This window comes from Saccostrea echinata, unplaced genomic scaffold, assembly GCF_033153115.1.
Source record: "Saccostrea echinata isolate AGI-Se365-2 ecotype Australia unplaced genomic scaffold, CSIRO_AGI_Sech_v1 ptg000025l, whole genome shotgun sequence".
NCBI lineage: Eukaryota > Metazoa > Mollusca > Bivalvia > Ostreida > Ostreidae > Saccostrea > Saccostrea echinata.
This window is the reverse complement of record NW_026889774.1, coordinates 5,143,696-5,163,408: the sequence shown is the minus strand read 5'-3', so window position 1 is coordinate 5,163,408 and position 19,713 is coordinate 5,143,696. Positions and strand designations below refer to the sequence as shown.

The following is a 19,713-nucleotide window of genomic DNA, read 5'->3' as shown; positions in this document are numbered from 1 at the left end:
ACTATATTGTAACATTCTCCTGATTCGGACTTACAAACTGTCAGTTTCCTCGAAATAATCAATGTTTTCACATATATTTTCGTAAGTTTTTGTATTTTTGTTCAGAATTTGAAATCCAATCTGATAAGAAATCAAAATCATATTCAGAGGAGGGGAGACAGACAGACAGACAAACAAATGAATTGGATTTTACTATGTTGGTTTATCTTAAAATCGTTTGTTGGTTTATTCTAAAATCGAAAATTAATGATTTGATCACCATAAAAATATTCTAAGAATTCTATATGCAATAATTTTAAATAACATTTTTTATGCCTAATTATTGTTTGCATTTAGTTCATTTTTAATTTCTCCAAAAGTTTATGTTTTAACTCTTGACAAATGTTAAATTGAACAGAGACTCTTATTTCTTGATTATTGTATATCAGCTAGTCAAATAGCTCAAGGTATCTCATTATATCTATCAATGAAATAAGTGTGGATTACAGCATCTTTCTGCAACATATTTATCTCTCTTGTAAACAGACATGTACCTTTATATCCTGGTAATCAATATTTATATTTACAATATTTTTTTTACCGAGCATACCTTCTTTGTTTCGACTGAAAGAACAATTCACAGCTAAAGGAAAGAAGTTTTACAAATATTGACAAAAATAATTGACGAAGGAGCGTTCGTTTTCTTCCAGTAAAACTTAATCCGTCATATGGCTAATTATTTTTCACAGTATAATAAGACAAACTTAAACTAAAGTGTAGAATGACTATTTGCATGATTAGGCTCTTTCATTTTCAATGGATGATCCTTCAATATTATTCCATACTTTCAATTTTGGGCGAATAATCTATCAATTTTTCATTTGTTTAAATAAAAGTTTTTGGCTAATACAAATTCATTCTTGCAATAAAAACAAACAATATTCCATACGTTTAAGTGCCAATCACATTTGGATGCAATAATTAAATAAAATTAAATAAAAATGTTGAATATTGAACATTGTTACAACGCAAAATGTAATCAACTGGGATTGTTACACTTTTGTTATTACATATTGCGTCAAAATCAACGCAGAATGTAATAACACAAAATGTAATAACCGACTTTTTTAGGATAATTACACTTTGCATAATTATATTTTGCGTCGAGATTAACGCAGAATGTAATAATGTACTTTTTGAATACTATATTTTGCGTTGAGGGTAGTGTCATGTTGTAAATTTTGAAACTACCGGATGACAGTAAATACAAAATTTACAACATGACAATTAGTTGTATTTACTGCCACCCGGTAAATTCAAAATTTACAACATTACAGCAACGCAAAATGTAATAAAATAAAAATGTAACAAGAAAAACATAATAATTTGTTTTTGTATTGTGTTCAACGAAAAACTTCATAAAATTGATTTAAAACATATCTTTAATATTATAAAATAAGAATAGGTATTGTGCCGAGGTGGTTGAGTCGGTTAGGAGTATGAAATACTTTTAAGGTCCTTAAAGATGATTTAAAATCGGTGGAATTTAATCAATGATATCAAATACTAGTTAGTTGCTCAAATAAACGTAAACACAAGATACATGTATGATGGGCATGTCGTTTTGCATTTCAAAAAAAAAAAATAAAATAAAATAAAATAAAATAAAATAAAAATTAAGAAAAATTGTCATGTCTAAAAGCTAGGAAATCGGCACTTTATATTTAATCCCTTGAAATGGAATTTGCATTATTCGTAGATCAGGAAACGGCTAATAATAAAACAACATTTAATCATTGGTGTGCAAATTCTTCTCAATTTAACTGACCAAAAAGTGTGTTTTTACATTTTGCATTGTTGCGTTTTGCTTAATATCCACGCAAAATATAAGTAACAAAAATACAATGATCCAAAAAATATCTTATTGCATTTTGCGTTATTAGATTTTGCGATAACATCAACGCAAAACGTAATAATGCAAAATGTTATATTCCTAGAAGTATCTTATTACATTTTGCGTTATATATTATATTTTGTGTGATTTTGACGCAAAATGTAATAATAACGCAAACTGTAATAATCCCGGTTTATTACATTTTGCATTGTTATTAAATTTCGCGTTGTAACAAAGCATAATTTCAAATAATTAGATTTCATACAATACAGAAAATCAGAAATATGAACAATTTTAAGCTATTCCAGAGGGCATATTTCAAAATCTGAGCATTGACCTTTTATAATTTTATCACCAGCAAAATAAGGGCAACATAAGTACATGTTGTTATAAACTGAAGCTATAAATCATTTAGAGTTCCATCATTCATTCATTTTTTTTGGGGGGGGGGGGGGAGTTAATATTAGATTAAAATTGTTAATTTAGAAAATTGATAGAGGAAATCGAATTGGAAAATTTAACGTTTATTTCTAAAAAGCTAATTGTCCATCTTGCTTAGCACACTATCTTAAAGGGTGTCAAGAAAGTCCGTTCCATAATGAAATATTTTTGAAGGAAGATGGGCGAACAAGGCGAGCGAAGTGCCTATAGTGCGACAAACATAAAGGTGAAAAATTAAATCTCAGTTATAACAACATTTTCTTTGATATTTTATCTAACATTAAAGTATACTTTATGTAAACAAAAATTTGCAAAGATCTCACAAAGATTGTACATGTAGTTATTTGCCTAATGATGAAATAGCATACACACACTAAAGAGGGCGAAAAGGATCATTTTCTCATACTATAACACAATTTTCGATATGAGTGGGTCTTCGCTCAATTTCTTTTAAGTTCATCCTAAAAGTTTGCGTAAAAAAATAAAGATTTTTGGTTAACAAAAATGTTTAAAAGTGTTGATTAAGTTTGATAAATTTTGCATAGGTATTTGAATGGAAATATTGATTTGTGTGCTGCATCCCTGATTTTTCTGCACAGACATCATCTGTTTCAATACCTGTACATGCCTTCCCCTTTCCGTTTCAACAAAACGCAGCAAAGACCAGAATGGACTCATCACAAATTTTAAGTATCTTTTCATTGTATTTCTTTTCGAGAATGAAAGAAAAATGTGGAATGATCTTTTTTAATTCTTGACATCCTTTATTTTCGTTATATTTGTTCTATTTCATCATCAAAAGAGTTTTATTACGTGTACTATTTTGCTAAGAAAAAAAAAATCTTGATGATAGTGCAAAATGTTTAGGGATATTTACGATTTTTTCGAGAAATACCCAGAGGCCACTAGCATGAAATGTAGATCATTGACCGACTTATTGGAAAGTGAAAAATAGCATCACGGTCAGAGGTCTACAATGTATAGTCACTGGATTTTCATCCCATCAGTGGAAATTTTTGGTCATCTGGGTAAATGTCATCCTGAAATAATTTTCTTTGAAAAGTCAAAATGTATGTGATACTAGTTTCGTTTAAAACATAGTAGAAGCGCTCCTTTGGAACAAACTTTACGTATATTTTGAGCAATTTTCTTCAATTGCACTGAAGACAAACAAAAAAGGTGTCCCAGAGCGGGTTACGAGCCAGCATGACTGTACGATTTGAAATTCATTTCTTAAAAAAGAGTTCCTCTCAAGCAGGATTGGCCTAAGTTCAATGTTAAGTTGAAAACGCGGCAAATCTTTACAAATCATATTCATAACTCACTTGCATATTACTGACAAATGTTGACATGATTACATGTGACAGGCAAAAAAAAGTATACCAAATAAAAAATACATTTTCTTGGTAAAGATACATGCACCTTGATGGTATTAAGTTGATTTTACGCGAAATACATAAAAATCCTTGAATTTATTTTTATTTTTTACTCCTGACATCTTTAAGATTGAGAAGTAACGATTGTCAATGACAAAGGGACCAACATTTTGGACACAGAAATCACTCCACAAAAATTGAATCACGTATAAGCAAGTTGAAAACAAACAAAAGTGCGGAACCAGTTATTCAATGAATATTTTTCCGAGTTCGGTGACACCATTTTCCCAAATTTAGTGTTTCTTGTAACATTTTTTAAAATTGAAATACATTGTATATTTCCATCACCATGGTCAAATACAGTTATCGTTTCAATTCCCCCCAAAAGGGAAAAAAGACGAATGACTCCGGAAACTACAGAGAAATCGATCAGCACCACACGCAGCCTATGATTAATGACACACAATTTGGATCTCAAGCTGACTGTTCAACTGCAGATGCAATATTTGCTCTTCAAAGTTTAATGTCACAAAAGTTTAAGAAGAAACATTTATATTGCTGTTTTATTGATTACAAAAAAATCTTTTAATACAATTAATAAAGAAAAATTATGGTATTTACTAATAAAATTGGGGATAACTGGAAAATTCTTAGAATCATTCGATTGCTAGATATATTGATGTACATGTACGTGTCTATTTCCGATGAAATTCCTATAATCACTGGTCTGCTACTTGGAGAGATACTGACAGCTATACTATTCAGTATGTATACCAACGACTTGGAAAATCATTTCATCAACGACTGTCCATCTGTAGAAATTGTTTACAGATGACACAGTAATGTTCGCTTACTCACCAGAGGGAATAGACTCGATACTTACATGGATGTGTTTCTTCGTGTAATTTGACTGCTGACACTGCAAAACCCTAATGTTTACTTAGTATTCAGAAAAGGGGGATGCGTTGTTACAAGTGAAATCTTGGAACTTGTCGACTCTTTCAATTACTTAGCAGGGTGTAAACTACTAAAAACTGAGAATTACATTTTAAAATTTCGTTACGAATACTTACGACATGATGCAGCAAATGGGTCGGTTTCTAACAGAAATTGGGCAAGTGGAGTAAAGCTTGAATTATTTAGGGTGAATTCACCGTGCATCGGACACCCTCGCACTTCAACAAGTTCTAGCGATATCGCTACCGACCGAATATTATCAAAATGGAACTTAACATGTAGTGTGTGATTAGAATATAAATTTTTGACACAATCGTGTGCTTTTTATAGAGAAAATATCATTAAAACCCCTTTTTTTCGAAATAAGTCAGAATTCACCATGGATCGGACAACATTCACCATGCATCGGACATACGGTATTTAAACCAGAAAAATATCATACCTTGATCTCGGTGCTTTAAAATTAGTGATATCGAAACATTTTTATCTTTTATTAAAAAATTAAACTTCTAGTTTAATTTGAATGACTATTTCGATCCACAAATGTGAAGAGATTTTAGGTGCACCACATCGCCTTAGAAAGGCTTTACCACGTTAGTAATAGGGCAACTCGCGCCTTTGTCTTGTGGGTTATCCGTCATCTAGTTTAAAGAAATATATTGAGTCCACTTCTAGTCGTCATATATCAATATCTTGTATTTTCACTTAAAATTTGAGTTTTTATTTTCTATTTTCGTAAAAAATAGCTGTCATTTGGGTTTTATATGAAAATGGAAGTGATTACCCATGCATCGGAAAGTGTCCGATGCATGGTTAATTTGTGTCCGATGTACGATGAAATAAACATACTAGTAAAAAGCAACTCTAAAAATTATTATACAAACATTGAAGTAAAATTTTTGAAAATTTTCTGTAAAATTATCAATCATTGACAAATTTTACCTAGGTCCGACTAGTTCCGTTGAAGTCTATTTAAAAGAGCAACAACTCTAAAAATTGCAAAAACGTAAAATTCTGGTTACTCCCCTTTGATGATACAAAATATGACGTAATTTCAAGGCCGTTCTTGTGGTATCTTTACCACAACATGAAAATAAAAATCGGCATTATTAAAAAGTTTAAATCTTCACCTTTAAGACAGAAACAAGTAAAAACACGGGGAGACTCGGGTTCAATGAAAGTTTATTGCTTAAAGTTGTCCGAAGCAAGGTATGTGTCCGATGCATGGTTAACTCACCCTAGACTGGGTTTTGGAGAATTTTGGATGAGAAGGGAATTTATAAACACTACACAATTCATGCATGTACACATGTACTAGTATATGAATAAGATAATCGTAGATCCCTCTAATAGTGTAATGCATTTAACAGGCTGTTTAAGGAAATCTCGAGAAAATTGCCTTTTTATATACTTTGTACGAACATAATAACTTTTGTCAAATGCAACCATACTTAACAAAATCTATTCAGAGTAATCTTTAAAAAAAAAATCGTAATAGTCTTTTGTCACACAATGTTTGATCTATAATTAATATAATATTCTGTATACTGATGGACTGTATTGCCTAAGGTTGTATTCACTGAAATTAATCAATTATTATATAAATATTATAATAGCCTTTCGAAGTTATATGCTTCGTGCTTGGTAGATATGCTTTCTCTAAGGTCAATATGTAGAGAAGTATCGCGTTTATATCATTAAGTTAATACATGTATATTTTAAACATCCTCAAGTACTAGTCTAAGAAATCAGGAAGAATAAGATCCAAGAGCTTGCTGTTAATGTGTCCTTGGCACCCTACAATCTTTACCCAACCCTTTACCCATTGAAGTGCGAAGGAATAAATCCAACAAACTGTCAGTGTTAAAATCGTTAATTATAACAAAACTAGTCCGCCATAGAACTATAACCGTATGGAGTTGTAGTGAAATCTTTTATAGATGTAATGACAAATATTTATATGTGTACTGTATAATGAGTTTTATGCCATTCGTAGTTTTATCATTTTACTGCCCAAATGGCTCAAATATGTGGAAGTTCAAAATGTAAATAATAGATGTCGCAAACCGGAAAAATAACAAACCAAAATGTTATTGGCTCAAATTGTCAGTGAACACGTGCTGAAAGAATGATTACGATAGAAACTGGGCTATTGTGCCAGTTAATGAACAAGCATGCAGTACAGAGGCATAGATCGAATCCTTGAGCGAAATAAACAGACATAATTGGCTTATGGAGGTAAATGTTTGAGGGAATGGCTAATTTTAATACATGCACTGTGTATACGTGTATAAATAGTAAAAGTAGCTCTAATTTTTGTTTACCGTATTTTTTGCACATCAGCAAAACACGAAGTAAAAAGTTATCCATCACGGATTTCATTTCTCTTTGCACGTGATTGACATTCTTTCAACAGAGTAGGATTCATTGTACATGAGAAGTGCTTTCTGCATGTTTATTATGATGTCAGAGATAATTAATGCGCCTGTGCGCTCTAATTGTCCATTAGTTTTTATATAGACGAATCTAGAGACTTTATACGTAATGCAACTCAGGTAAACAGTATTTGCCTCTGCACGTACCAGGTAAATTGTTCTGTTTAGTGATTTTATGACCAAATATTGGACAGTGGTATTCAATAATCCATGCTGCTGTCTGCCAGTAAATAATTTTTTTTTATTTTAAGCTTCCTTTAATTAAAGGTAGATTTAAATATCTCTGAAGGTTATCAATAATTTGTGAAAAAATTAGATCATAGACTACTTAAATTAGGCTATTTGACCACTGTTTATTTGTAAATATATTTACAATATTAAATGTTGACATTTAACACATTATCACAGATTTAAAGGATTATGTCAGCGTTAGCTCTTCATATCATGGTCTTATTGACAGTGAAATGTCGACAAGTAGGTCACAACTCTAGGGGTCATGATAAGCGAATTGTTTAAATGTCTTTGGTTTTTGCAATATTATGTACTTGTAAATAGATTGGATATAATTTGTGTGTGTGCATGCATTTTTTGTTTGTTTGTGCTTTTTAATTTAATTATTCTAAGGAGATAACTATTTATTACAAGTTCGATATGTTAGATGTAATATTGAGAGAATGTATTTGTTAATAATACAAATGTATTCTAGTGTAAAAGCAACCCATTTACTGTTTTCACAAAAAATGCTTTGCAAGATTTAATTTATTGCTTGAAATATTTACAGACAAGTAAGTTGCCATGGAAACCTTCGGAGGGACATGGCGAGACAATTGCCAACAGCATGGTGACCGGATGGATTTGGGTGAGGAACTTCTAGAGGCAATTTGGTGCAACAAACCTGATGAAGTTTCAAAACTAATTGATGATGGTGCTGATGTTAATCAAATGGGATTGGTTTTCCAGGATGAACCTATTACTCCTTTAAGCCTAGCATGTAAGATGGGACATGTGGACATAGTGAAAATTCTAGTCCAGAGGAAGGCTGATTTGAACCAGTCAGGCCATGATGGGAAGACTGCTATGCATTATGCCTGTGAGGGAGATGAACGAAGGGATGAAAAGAAAGAGAATTTACTGGAAATACTGGGCTTTCTTATAAAGAATGGTGCTAATATGGAGGCAATGAACAATATGCGCTGTACTCCACTTTTTTCTGCATGTGAAATGGATGACGTGGATATGGTTAAACTGTTGGTGCAGTCTGGTTGCAAAGTGAATGTGCAATCAGTGAATGGGGATTCCCCCATGAAATTGGCATGTAGGAATGCTAAGTTTTGGACTTACTGGCACAGTAGGGAAATGTATGCAAACAGTTCACAGTGCAACCCACATAATTTACCACCAGTTCAGATAACAAAGATATTGCTGCATTCCAATGCTAACATTTCAGAGGCCACCCTTCTTCCAACTGCTGTGCAGTTTGGTGACCTAAAACTTGTTAAAGAATTAATTGAGTTAGGTATGGATATCAATATGCTGGATGACAATATGTGCACACCTCTGGGTTCAGCGTGTTCATGTGTGAATGTGAAAGCAGAAGTGGTGAAACTGCTTCTGGATTATGGAGCTGACATCAATAGGGGAGGTGGATGGAAAAAGCAAAAACCAATCATCTTTGCCTATGTCCACAATTCTGTGAATAAAATCAAACTTTTGCTGTCCTACGGAGCAACATTGACAAGGGAGGAAATGACTAACTTAGTATCGCTCTCCTTTTCCAAAGCTATTCTAGAAAACCCTGAAGTCATAAGTCCATGGAGCAAAGAGCTCATGTCTTGGAACTTGCTGCTTGCTGCAGGATTTATTCCTGTTGACAATGACCCAGTTCTTGCCAATAAACTGGACCAACTACGTCTGTGTAGTAGCTATGATAAAATCAGTCCATGGATATGGGATATGATATTTCCTTCAAGGTCATTGAAAGATTTGTGTCGTATTGCCATCAGAAATAACTTGAAAAACTTTGTTAAGGATGTTGCCATTGAATTGCTTCCATTGCCTGCAGAAATTAAGAAATATCTGCAATTTAGTGAATTTTATTTGCCAGAGAAAGCCTCTTCTAATGATTCATATGGTTCTAGATCCCCTGTCAAACCACCCTGTACGTAATGTTATAATAGATTAAATTGCTGTTGACCAAAGTATGTATCAGATTTTATATTGCATTAATAAGGAGTTTATTATTGTTGAATTTAATTCTTCATTTGCCATATAATTTTAAGAAGTGCTGATTGTATTTCATTTTCATGGGTATTATGTTTGCAAATTATTCGCTGATTGTATTTCATTTACATGGGTATTATGATAGCAAATTATTCACAAGTGCCATATTTAGTTGTGAGAACTAAGTGATTGGATTTATTTTAAAAAAGAACAGTCTACTTCAAGGAAACTTACATGTTATTTTGATTTGCAACAAAGCATTATTTTCTTTATGTTAAAGTATTTTAAAAAATGCTTATAAAAATGTTTTATGCATCTAGAGTTATTCCTCTTTGTTTTCTGGTTTCATAACTGTTAGTTCTGAGTTGAATGACCTTGTACCAATGAGGCAATTATTGCTAGCGCTCTCGAGCGCTAGCAACTACGTTAGTCTATATTTCTGAAATACGCATGCTCGACTTCACGGTCGGGGATTCTGGGAAAACTACTGTAGATAGACTGTACGATAACAATTTCGTTTTGTCATACAAAAATAGAAATGATCCGAATTTCAGGCCTTTCCTGTCTGATATGCGCGATATACATTTCGTGGGCTAGAGACAGTCAATACCAGTCCAGATCCGGACTCTGAATTTTTTTTAATTTATTGTCTAACCTACACATAAAAGTACAAGAAAAAATTTGGCCATATAATGCCAAGATTCTAGACATCTAGCTTTCCTTACAGTTTTACCAGCTTAGTGGATAATTCCGGCAAGCTCGGAAAACAACAACAACAACAACAACAAAAATCTTTTTCAGAGTATGTCGGAAAGACATGTCAATTTAGTGTTTCGTGTTTTGTTGTCTGACCTGCACGTAAATGAACAAAAAGTAACAGTAACTCGGGTCTTATAAAACCAAGGCTGTTATTTCTAAAGTTGTAATGAATACATAGCTTTGCTAATCTACCTTCATGGATCTTTCCGGCAAGCTCGGAAAACCGCGGCAACCTCGGATATGTTTTCCGAGCTTGCCGGAAAGGCCCGAAGGTGCTCATTGGTTCTACTGACCTTTTATTTTTCACCTCGAAATTGAAATTACAGTAAAATACAGAATGCTTAAAGCACAGTTAGGAGTTATGCCATTGCCGACGTGAAGCACACTCTTAGATTCACCATTCTGAATTGTGACACCCCCCTCCCCCCAAACTCAACTCCCAGTGCACCAATCTGCCTTCCTATAAATAATTAATCGATTCAGCAAATTTAACAAATGGTTCAGATATCTTCTTCTGTATGTTATTATGCTACAGCGCTAGCTCACCAATCTTTTTAAAAGATAAGCTTGTTGACTTTAAAGTTAATAAACAGAAAGATCCAGTTTGTAAATGATGCTGTCTTTAATGTCATTAATGTCATTAGCTTATTGAGGGAAAATGTTCCTTTTTAAAAAAAAAAATTAAATAATAGATTTTCTTGTATATACTCTAGTAAAAGTCAGTTTGTTTAGTTTATTACAATTCTTGTTTTGTTTTGTTTGTTTGTTTATTTTGTATGACAATACACTCTAGTAGAAGTCAGTATATTTCATTTTTTTTAATTGATCATAGTCCACCTTACATGTAAAAATGTAGAATATACGGGTACCATTTCCTGATAAATAATGCAAGGTTTTTGCGGGATTTTTTTTATTTACGTCCCTGCATCTGAAACTTTCTGTTTCAGTAAAAATCGGTTTTAAGTAATAGTCATGTAGGAAATTGAAGATTTATATGAGGTTTTAAGTAATAGTCATGTAGGAAATTGGTGATTTATATGAATGCACTGTTTATATGTACATATTAAGTGTTTTACATGCATTTTTCGCAGGAGTTTTTGGCTATTAATTACTATCTACAGGCGAAAGATTTCGTATTGTTGGCGTTATTAGACCTTTTTACATTGGAAATTTGCAGCTAATATTTTTAAGGACACAGATAAGATATATATATATATATATATATATATATATATATATATATATATATATATATATATATATATATTCAGAGGACGGTCTATTGATTCTAAATAGGGAGGGGGGCTGGCAAATTTTGTCGAGTCGGATTATTTATGTTCATGCCTTCATTTAACAGAATATAATTATTTCTAGTATGACAAGAGAAATTTATTTTCTTCTTTACTGAAAAATGTTTGACAAGCAAAATTGGGAGGAGATGGGGTGTCCAATCTCAAAAATAAAACGTTCTTATTTTTTTCCAAAATCTTTCAGCCCCCCCCCCCCAAAAGAAAAAAAAAAACAGGAATCAAATGAAATGGTCGTCCTTTTTTATTTCTTTAAAAACACTGGTCAGAAATTTCTAATTTATATAAATTTCAAATTATCCCGAAATTGAAATTATTTGTCTTCTGGATAAATCAATAACACTGTGCTTACGAGCGTAGCTGAGGTGGATTGAAAATGAATTTCAAACTAGGATTTCCATCCAATGTTTTCTCAGACACCCGCGCCGAATTGTACCCGTTTTTTTCCCATTGTTTTGATCCTAGATGGGAATGACGTAAGCTGCATATTTCCAATCTTGCCAGGTAATGTGTTTATTAAGTTTACTATAATGCAAACAAATTACAAATTATTTGAATTTGGTTCAAAATTTATTATATTTAATTCTTAATATATTATTATATAAACATTATGCATGCATTCCCCATCCCCCAGTAAAAATTAACAGGGTGCTACATCTCCTTTACAAATACAAGCGTCTTCTAGCTGTCATTCAAAATTACGGTCAACTTTCCATTGTGACGATGCTTGATTATGACGTCATAATAGTCCCTTTCACGACAGTATACAAGCATGGAGGCCTCTAGTCGTTTTATGAAATTCTTTAGGCGTGGAAAGAGAAATAGAGTGAGCGTGTATGCCCCGTCAACGGAGACTGCAGGGACATCTCAAGTTCCTGCTGATCACCATGCAAGGGAGGGAATTTTCACGTCGTCACGGGAGACTGCAGGGGCATCTCAAGTTCCTGATGATCACCAAGCAAGGAAGGGAATTTTCACGTCGTCACGGATGACTGCAGGATCATCTCAAGCTGCTGCTGATGACCAAGCAAGGAAGGGAATTTTCCCGTCGTCACGGATGACTGCAGGGACATCTCAAGCTCCTGCTGATCACCAAGCAAGGAAGGGAATTTTCACGTCGTCACGGGTGACTGCAGGGACGTCTCAAACTCCTGCTGATCACCAAGCAAGGAAGGGAATTTTCGGGCGGCTGAGGGACGCCTGGAAGAGAGTAAAGAAGATAGGGCGTAATAGGGTACACCCTCAGCCGCCAGAAACCGATGACTCATTACCCAACGATCCAGAGATTGAATCTCCACCAGACTCATTGACCGGATCCATAATTTTAAGCTTTGACAAAACTCCATCATTAATTTCCGTGGTGGAAAGCCAGGCCTTAACTTGCATTTTATCTGACGATGAGGGTTCCGATAACATCTTGATTTCTTGTTACGACAGATAAATATTTTGAAGGTAATATACCATAGCCATCAAACTTAAACGATACGTGTATATATATATATATATATATATATATATATATATATATATATATATATATATATATATATATATATATATATATATATCTCATTGAAAATAGAAATAGTATACAAGTTGAAATTCGCATTGTTGTTTTTGTTTGATCAAGGAGTGGAAAGTATAATTATGCATAAAATGAGTTAAAAATTGAAACTTTCTTTTTACAGGCCATAGCTGGTTTGATGGCACTGACGAGCTGACCGTATACAACTGTACCACCGGTCTTTAGTTCAAGTCGGGTCTTCTTTGAAAGTCAAAGGCCATATCTGGATTCCCGGTTCAGCAAAACCATAAAGGATTAAATATATCAACTAACGACTGGAAGCTAATTACTAAACGCAATGGAATCCTATTCCATATGGAAACCGTTTTAAAAAGTTAATATTTAGATTTCAATTTTTAAATGTCATGTACGTTTGCCTTTGTTTCCGTTTGCTTTTTGATACCAATAAAAGTTTTCTTTCCTTGTATACTTGTCTATTATTTTTCAAATTTTGACACTGAAGAGAATTTCTTTTTTCATGGGTGAAACAAAATTGTGTTAAAAGAAAAAAAAATCAGTGAAAAGGTTACGAAACATAAACAAGAAAGGAAATTGTACATGAGTTGTGACTCAGGGGAAGTCTTTGAAAAAAGTACCAGGTATATATTAAACTTTTGAGGTGAAAAACCTGCAGGCATGCTTATGAAAATTTTCTCAGATACGTCTTATAGGATGTTTCTTGGGAAAAAGAAATGCGTACAGTATATATACATGTTTATATAATATCACGAGCCGTGCATGGTGTTTATTAATTATACATGTACTAAGCAAACAAAGAACAGGGTACGTTATTGGGCAATTTTGGCTGAACCTTGAAATATGTTGAGGTTTATCAGACACAAAATTTAAAATTTTATATTTCTAATGATATATATCTTTCATATATCTGATCGCGTGTAACACATCGCAAATATAACGTATTGTAACGTCAGTTTTGCTTGACGACGTCAATGACGCTCATATCTCGCTTTCATCATATAAAACTAAAAGTTACATTTAAAAATGATAGACATCCCAAGAAATCCCGTCTGATTTAGCTTTGAGCTGAACTCAATACAAGTGCAATTAACGCTAATCACCGATATTCCCCTAAGAGTGATTGGAGACAATTCATGGCAGAGTTTTGGAGAGGTGGATCTAAAAAGAAATACTTTTACAAATATTTTCTTCGGATGTCATTGATAATTATAGCATTATTTCCTTTAATATGCTCAATATTATTTTGCTACCACGCTGTCTTCTGCTTTTTTTGCATGTGGAATTTATTTAAATTTTATTTAGAATTAATTAAATTTATCTTGAAATTTAGCGATTTCTTTTTTATCATAGCCTTAAAATATTTTTAAATCTAAGCAGAATCTATAGTGTACAAGTTCCTCTAAGACACCGTGAGTTACCCCATACCCTGCATATTTACATGTAACTTACCCCTTGAGAAGAAGGTAAACATGGCCTATTTACACCCTTCCTACTACGCATTCAAAGGCAATATTTCTCAATATTTGAAATTTTAATTCTTTTCCCCCTGACACTCTCCTTCCCATCTATGCCCTAAAATCAGCCCATTCCACCCCATATACATCCGAAGACATATTTATGAAAAAAAAATGTGTTTTTATATGGCACTACTTGCGTGGTCAATGAAATGGGGTAAAATAAGTAACCTGTGATATACTTATGCTTTCTAACATCAAAATGAGGGTTACAAACTCAAACATGTATTTTAATTTCCTTTTTATTTTAATTTGTTTATTGTTTACTCGTTTATTTTCTATAACAAGCATTCTGAGAGTATTGCATTAGCAATACTAGTCCCCTACCGGCAAGTGTAATCTGGTTGCCGTTAAGAATTGAAAATGCCATAATTCCGTCAAAAATTAATGAAGCGGGACGAAATGCAAACTTGTTCTATAACTAATCAAGGTAAAGCCACATACTAAAAATCAGCTCAATATCTACAAGCGTTTAGAAGAAAATTGCGGAAAACCCGTAAAAATTGAAAAGGCCGTAATTCCGTCAAAAATTAATGAAGCGGAACGAAATGGAAACTTGATCTGTAACTCATCAAGATACACTCACATACCAAAAAATCAGCTCAATATCTGCAAGCGTTTAGGAAAAAAGTGCGGAAAACCAAGTGGGACAGACTGACAGACAGACAGAGGGACAGACAGACAGACAGACGGACGGACAGACTCAGAGGAAACCTATAGTCCCCTCCGGTTTCACCGGTAGGGGACCAATTATATGTTTCATTTTAAACTCGTTATTATTATTGAGCACCTAGGAAATTGAAATCATGCCCCCCCCCCCTCCCCTCCAATGAAAGGTCTTATATTGTTCTTTTAAAGCTTTAATTTTAAATCTGAAAAAATGTTGGATCCTTCCCTCAACAGTGCTGCCATCATTTGTCTCGCATCACTCTCACGGGTAATATAAAGATTAGCGTTAATTGCGCTTTGATTGAATTCAGTCTAAAGCAACACCGGAGAAAATCCACAGAATTTCTTCCCATACACTGTAAACAAGCATTCTGAGAGTATTGCACTAGCAATACTAGTCCCCTACCGGCAAGTGTAATCTGGTTCCCGTTAAAAATTGAAAATGCTATAATTCCGTCAAAAATCAATGAAGCGGGACGAAATGCAAACTTGATCTATAACTAATCAAGGTAAAGTCACATACCAAAAATCAGTTCAATATCTGCAAGCGTTTAGAAGAAAATTGCGGAAAACCCGTAAAAATTGAAAAGGCCGTAATTCCGTCAAAAATCAATGAAGCGGAACGAAATGCAAACTTGATCTGTAACTCATCAAGATACACTCGCATACCAAAAATCAGCTCAATATCTGCAAGCGTTCAGGAAAAAAGTGCGGAAAACCAAGTGGGACAGACTGACAGAGGGACAGACAGACAGACAGACAGACAGACAGACGGACGGACAGACGGACGGACAGACTCAGAGGAAACCTATAGTCCCCTCCGGTTTCACCGGTAGGGGACTAATAAATACAAGCATTCTGAGAGTATTGCATGAGCAATACTAGTCCCCTACCGGCAAGTGTAATCTGGTTCTGTTCCCGTTAAGAATTGAAAATGCCATAATTCCGTCAAAAATTAATGAAGCGGGACGAAATGCAAACTTGATCTATGACTAATCAAGGTAAAGCCACTTACCAAAAATCAGCTCAATATCTACAAGCGTTTAGAAGAAAATTGCGGAAAACCCGTAAAAATTGAAAAGGCCGTAATTCCGTCAAAAATCAATGAAGCGGAACAAAATGCAAACATGATCTGTAACTCATCAAGATACACTCACATACCAAAAATCAGCTCAATATCTGCAAGCGTTTAGGAAAAAAGTGCGGAAAACCAAGTGGGACAGACTGACAGACAGACAGAGGGACAGACAGACAGACGGACAGACAGACAGACAGACGGACGGACAGACTCAGAGGAAACCTATAGTCCCCTCCGGTTTCACCGGTAGGGGACTAATAACAATGAATTCATCACAATTTTTCAAGAATTTTGAAATCTTGGCCATTGAAAAGGTGGGGTTACGTGGTTTACATGTTAAAGAATGTCAAATTATATCAACTACCTTAAAAAATTATTAGTCCCCTACCGGTGAAATCGGAGGGGACTATAGGTTTCCTCTGAGTCTGTCCGTCCGTCTGTCTGTCTGTCAGTCTGTCCCACTTGGTTTTCCGCACTTTTTTCCTATATGCTTGCAGATATTGAGCTGATTTTTTGTATGTAAGTGTATCTTGATGAGTTTCAGATCAAGTTTCCATTTCGTTCCGCTTCATCGATTTTTGACGGAATTACGGCCTTTTGATTTTCAAGGGTTTTCCGCAATTTTCTTCTAAACGCTTTCAGATATTGAGCTGATTTTTGGTATGTGACTTTACCTTGATTAGTTATAGATCGAGTTTGCATTTCGTTCCGCTTCATTGATTTTTGAGGGAATTATGGCATTTTCAATTCTTAACAGGAACCAGATTACACTTGCCGGTAGGGGACTAGTATTGCTAATGCAATACTCTCAGAATGCTTGTTAAGTTTATTTATTTGCTCAATGTGATGAGGTTCCCTCATGTTAGATGATTATCTATATTTGTAATTAATATTTCATTAATAGCGAGCGCAGCGAGCGGCGCGAAGCGCCGCTCGTCACTGCGAGCTCTAACGACAACGCCTGGGCGAAGAGAAAATTCGGACTACTGCACATTCATTCAATAGAATTTTTTTCCGCAGTAATTCTGACCCACAATGCATCGCTTTTTGTTCTCGCTGCTAACTTCGTTCACGCGGTGACAACAACTAAAATTTCACAAAAAATAAACTCACCTTAATTAATGGCTATTGCATGCAGATAGTAGATTAAACGTTCTTTGTTAAAATATTTGTACTTTTTAAACTTTGCTAACATACGACGTCATGTGACGTCACAGTCTAGACGTTCCAAATGTCTCGTGCGGTTTGAAGAGGCGGATCTTAAAATGAACTGAACAATGCGCTCGCCCCAACGGTCGCACCGTCAACTTATTAGCGAGCGCAGCGAGCTCTAACGACAACGCCTGGGCGAAGAGAAAATTCGAACTACTGCACATTCATTCAACAGAATTTTTTTCCGCAGTAATTCTGAACCCACAATGCATCACTTGTTGTTCTCGCTGCTAACTTCGTTCGCGCGGTTACAACAACTAAAAATTCACAAGAAATAAACTCACCTTAATTTAATGGATATTGCATACAGATAGTAGATTAAACGTTCTTTGTTAAAATCTTCGCACATTTTTTAAACTTTGTTTATGGAAATGCAACTAACATACGACGTCATGTGACGTCAGAGTCTAGGCGTTCCAAATAAATGTCTCGTGCGGTTTGAAGAGGCGGATCTTAAAATGAAGTGAACAATGCGTTCGCCCCAACGGTTGCACCGTCAACATATTATATTGTTCGTTACGTATATTTACGTTTTACTGATAACATACAAAACACACGATACGAGGCAAGGGAAAGTGGAGGATAGTTATTTATGGTAGCTGTAATTCTTTAAATCACTCAAAGAGTGAAGACAATATTCCTCTGATTGACTTTCTGTCCTACTTTTCGATTCGTCCATAACATGTGCAGCATCGACGAAACCTCGCCTTCTATGAACAACCCGTCATATTTCTGTGGACATCGAGATAGTCCGCCCACTTTCGAGTGTAACTATATTTCGAAAAGTATATATACAATCGAACTTGCAATTAACTAAAACCAATATTTAATCAAACTATTTCGTAGTAGGGACATTAACAAAGTTTATCCGTGTTAGTTTGTATCATTTTCTCATTTCCTTTTTTTTTTGTATCATCTTTAGTTTTTTTTTTAGTTTTCCCCATCAAGTTCTTTGGTTGTTGGATATTAAATAAATACTAAGAGAGTGACTTTGGTCAGTTATTTTCTTTTTTTCTTTTTAATGTTTTAAGGGGGTTGTGAACTATTTTCTAGCTAACTTTTCTAGCTAACCCCCTTCTTTGAATAACGATGCTACAATGTACATGTATCTGCATACTTGTAGTAAAAATATATATGATTTAATATTTGCAAGAAATCTAATAAATCCTTCGTGATATTCATGTTTATGTACATGTGAGTTCAATTTTAATAGTATTGTTTGTATACAACAATGTAATACTTGATAATATTGACACTTTTACCATATGTCCCCCTGATAAAGGCACGTTAAGCAATTTCAAGTTATATTTTCACATAACACACAATACCTAGTCACCTAAATTTGTTCGACATATGAATGCAAGAATTACTGAGTATGGAAACTAAACATCTGCCTTTCAGTCATTGCTATCAGATGAAAAAAAATATATAAATGGATTATCAAAACCTTCCAGTAATTTATCTGTTTTCTTTTATGGTAACTATAGCAGCTACTCCAGTATCAACGTCGCAGGAGAGAGCTACATGTATGAGAAGATAGAGACGATTTTCCAGTGTTATTTGTAAATTATCTAAAGGATAAAACGGGATTCTAAAATATTATTAAAAATTGCTGAAGTAAGAGGGGTTCAAAGATGCTAACATAAGCATTGAATTATTATTTTTTAAAGAAGTCTCATATTTGCAATGGTTTATGAACGTAACATAGTTTGCATAGGTACTTGAGGACAGGACTATATGTGGATTATATATCACAAATATGTTACTAAAAGATAGTTTATGAAAAAAAGTCAAAAAGGCCCGGGGGTCTATATTGGGTGGAGGGGGGGGGGTGTCCTCAAGCACCTATGATCGTTTGGAATTCTGGAGACGGTTTTAAAACTTCCCATTCTGTGAATATATATTATGAACACTTGTTCATTTCTCAAAAGTATGCGATTTGTCCGCAAAAATGGTATGCCGGGGTCGGACGGAACTCCCTGCCCCCCCCCCCCCCCCGATCTACCCTTGTTTACCTACATATAGTCATTTAGGGTATTCCATATTATTTACTTGTCAGGCCCGTAGGAAGCAATTTCAGTTGGGGGGGGGGGGCACAGCCATACATTTTTCAGTTGACAGTTGAGGGGGCACTACCAAAAAATTCCTGACAAGCAAAAAAAAAAAAAGAAAAAAGGTCGTCAACTACCAAAAAAAAAAAAAAAAAAAACGCCGAAGGCGTTCATGCATAAAATTATCACGCAAGCTAATCGTTTGATCATCGTCATGAAACAAAAAAAACTGACAGTTATTCCTTATATTTACATGCTCTTGATTCTGCAAATTCACG

At 34.2% G+C, this 19,713-nt stretch overlaps 3 protein-coding genes across 4 annotated transcripts in view; all 3 read left to right on the top strand.

Annotated features, from left to right (window-relative positions):
• Positions 1–6,749: 6,749 nt before the first annotated feature.
• On the top strand, positions 6,750–9,619 carry LOC133191908 (ankyrin-1-like). Of its 2 annotated transcripts, none has more exons than XM_061327659.1 (2): positions 6,750–6,885; positions 7,864–9,619. In XM_061327659.1, the coding sequence occupies exon 2, from the start codon at positions 7,878–7,880 to the stop codon at positions 9,246–9,248; it is 1,371 nt and encodes a 456-aa protein (XP_061183643.1). In that variant the 5' UTR covers positions 6,750–6,885; positions 7,864–7,877; the 3' UTR covers positions 9,249–9,619. The 2 variants fall into 2 exon arrangements, with proteins under 2 accessions (XP_061183643.1, XP_061183646.1); XM_061327662.1 differs by lacking the exon at positions 6,750–6,885 and adding an exon at positions 7,145–7,232.
• The window catches only part of LOC133191907 (heat shock 70 kDa protein 12A-like), a 72,347-nt gene continuing 59,978 nt past the window's right edge, over positions 7,345–19,713 (top strand). Inside the window, exon 1 of the mRNA XM_061327658.1 lies at positions 7,345–7,349. The gene's annotated coding sequence lies outside the window, so the exon portion shown is untranslated. The remainder of the gene's footprint in view (positions 7,350–19,713) is intronic.
• Positions 11,700–13,296, top strand: LOC133191909 (uncharacterized). Its single transcript, XM_061327663.1, has 2 exons — positions 11,700–12,820; positions 13,057–13,296. Exon 1 carries the CDS (start codon positions 12,141–12,143, stop codon positions 12,807–12,809), a length of 669 nt encoding a protein of 222 aa, XP_061183647.1. The 5' UTR covers positions 11,700–12,140; the 3' UTR covers positions 12,810–12,820; positions 13,057–13,296.

Excerpts from the sequence above, each read along its gene's own strand:
- LOC133191908 (XM_061327659.1), top strand. The coding sequence starts at position 7,878 with ATGGAAACCTTCGGAGGGACATGGCGAGACAATTGCCAACAGCATGGT.
- LOC133191909 (XM_061327663.1), top strand. The coding sequence starts at position 12,141 with ATGGAGGCCTCTAGTCGTTTTATGAAATTCTTTAGGCGTGGAAAGAGA.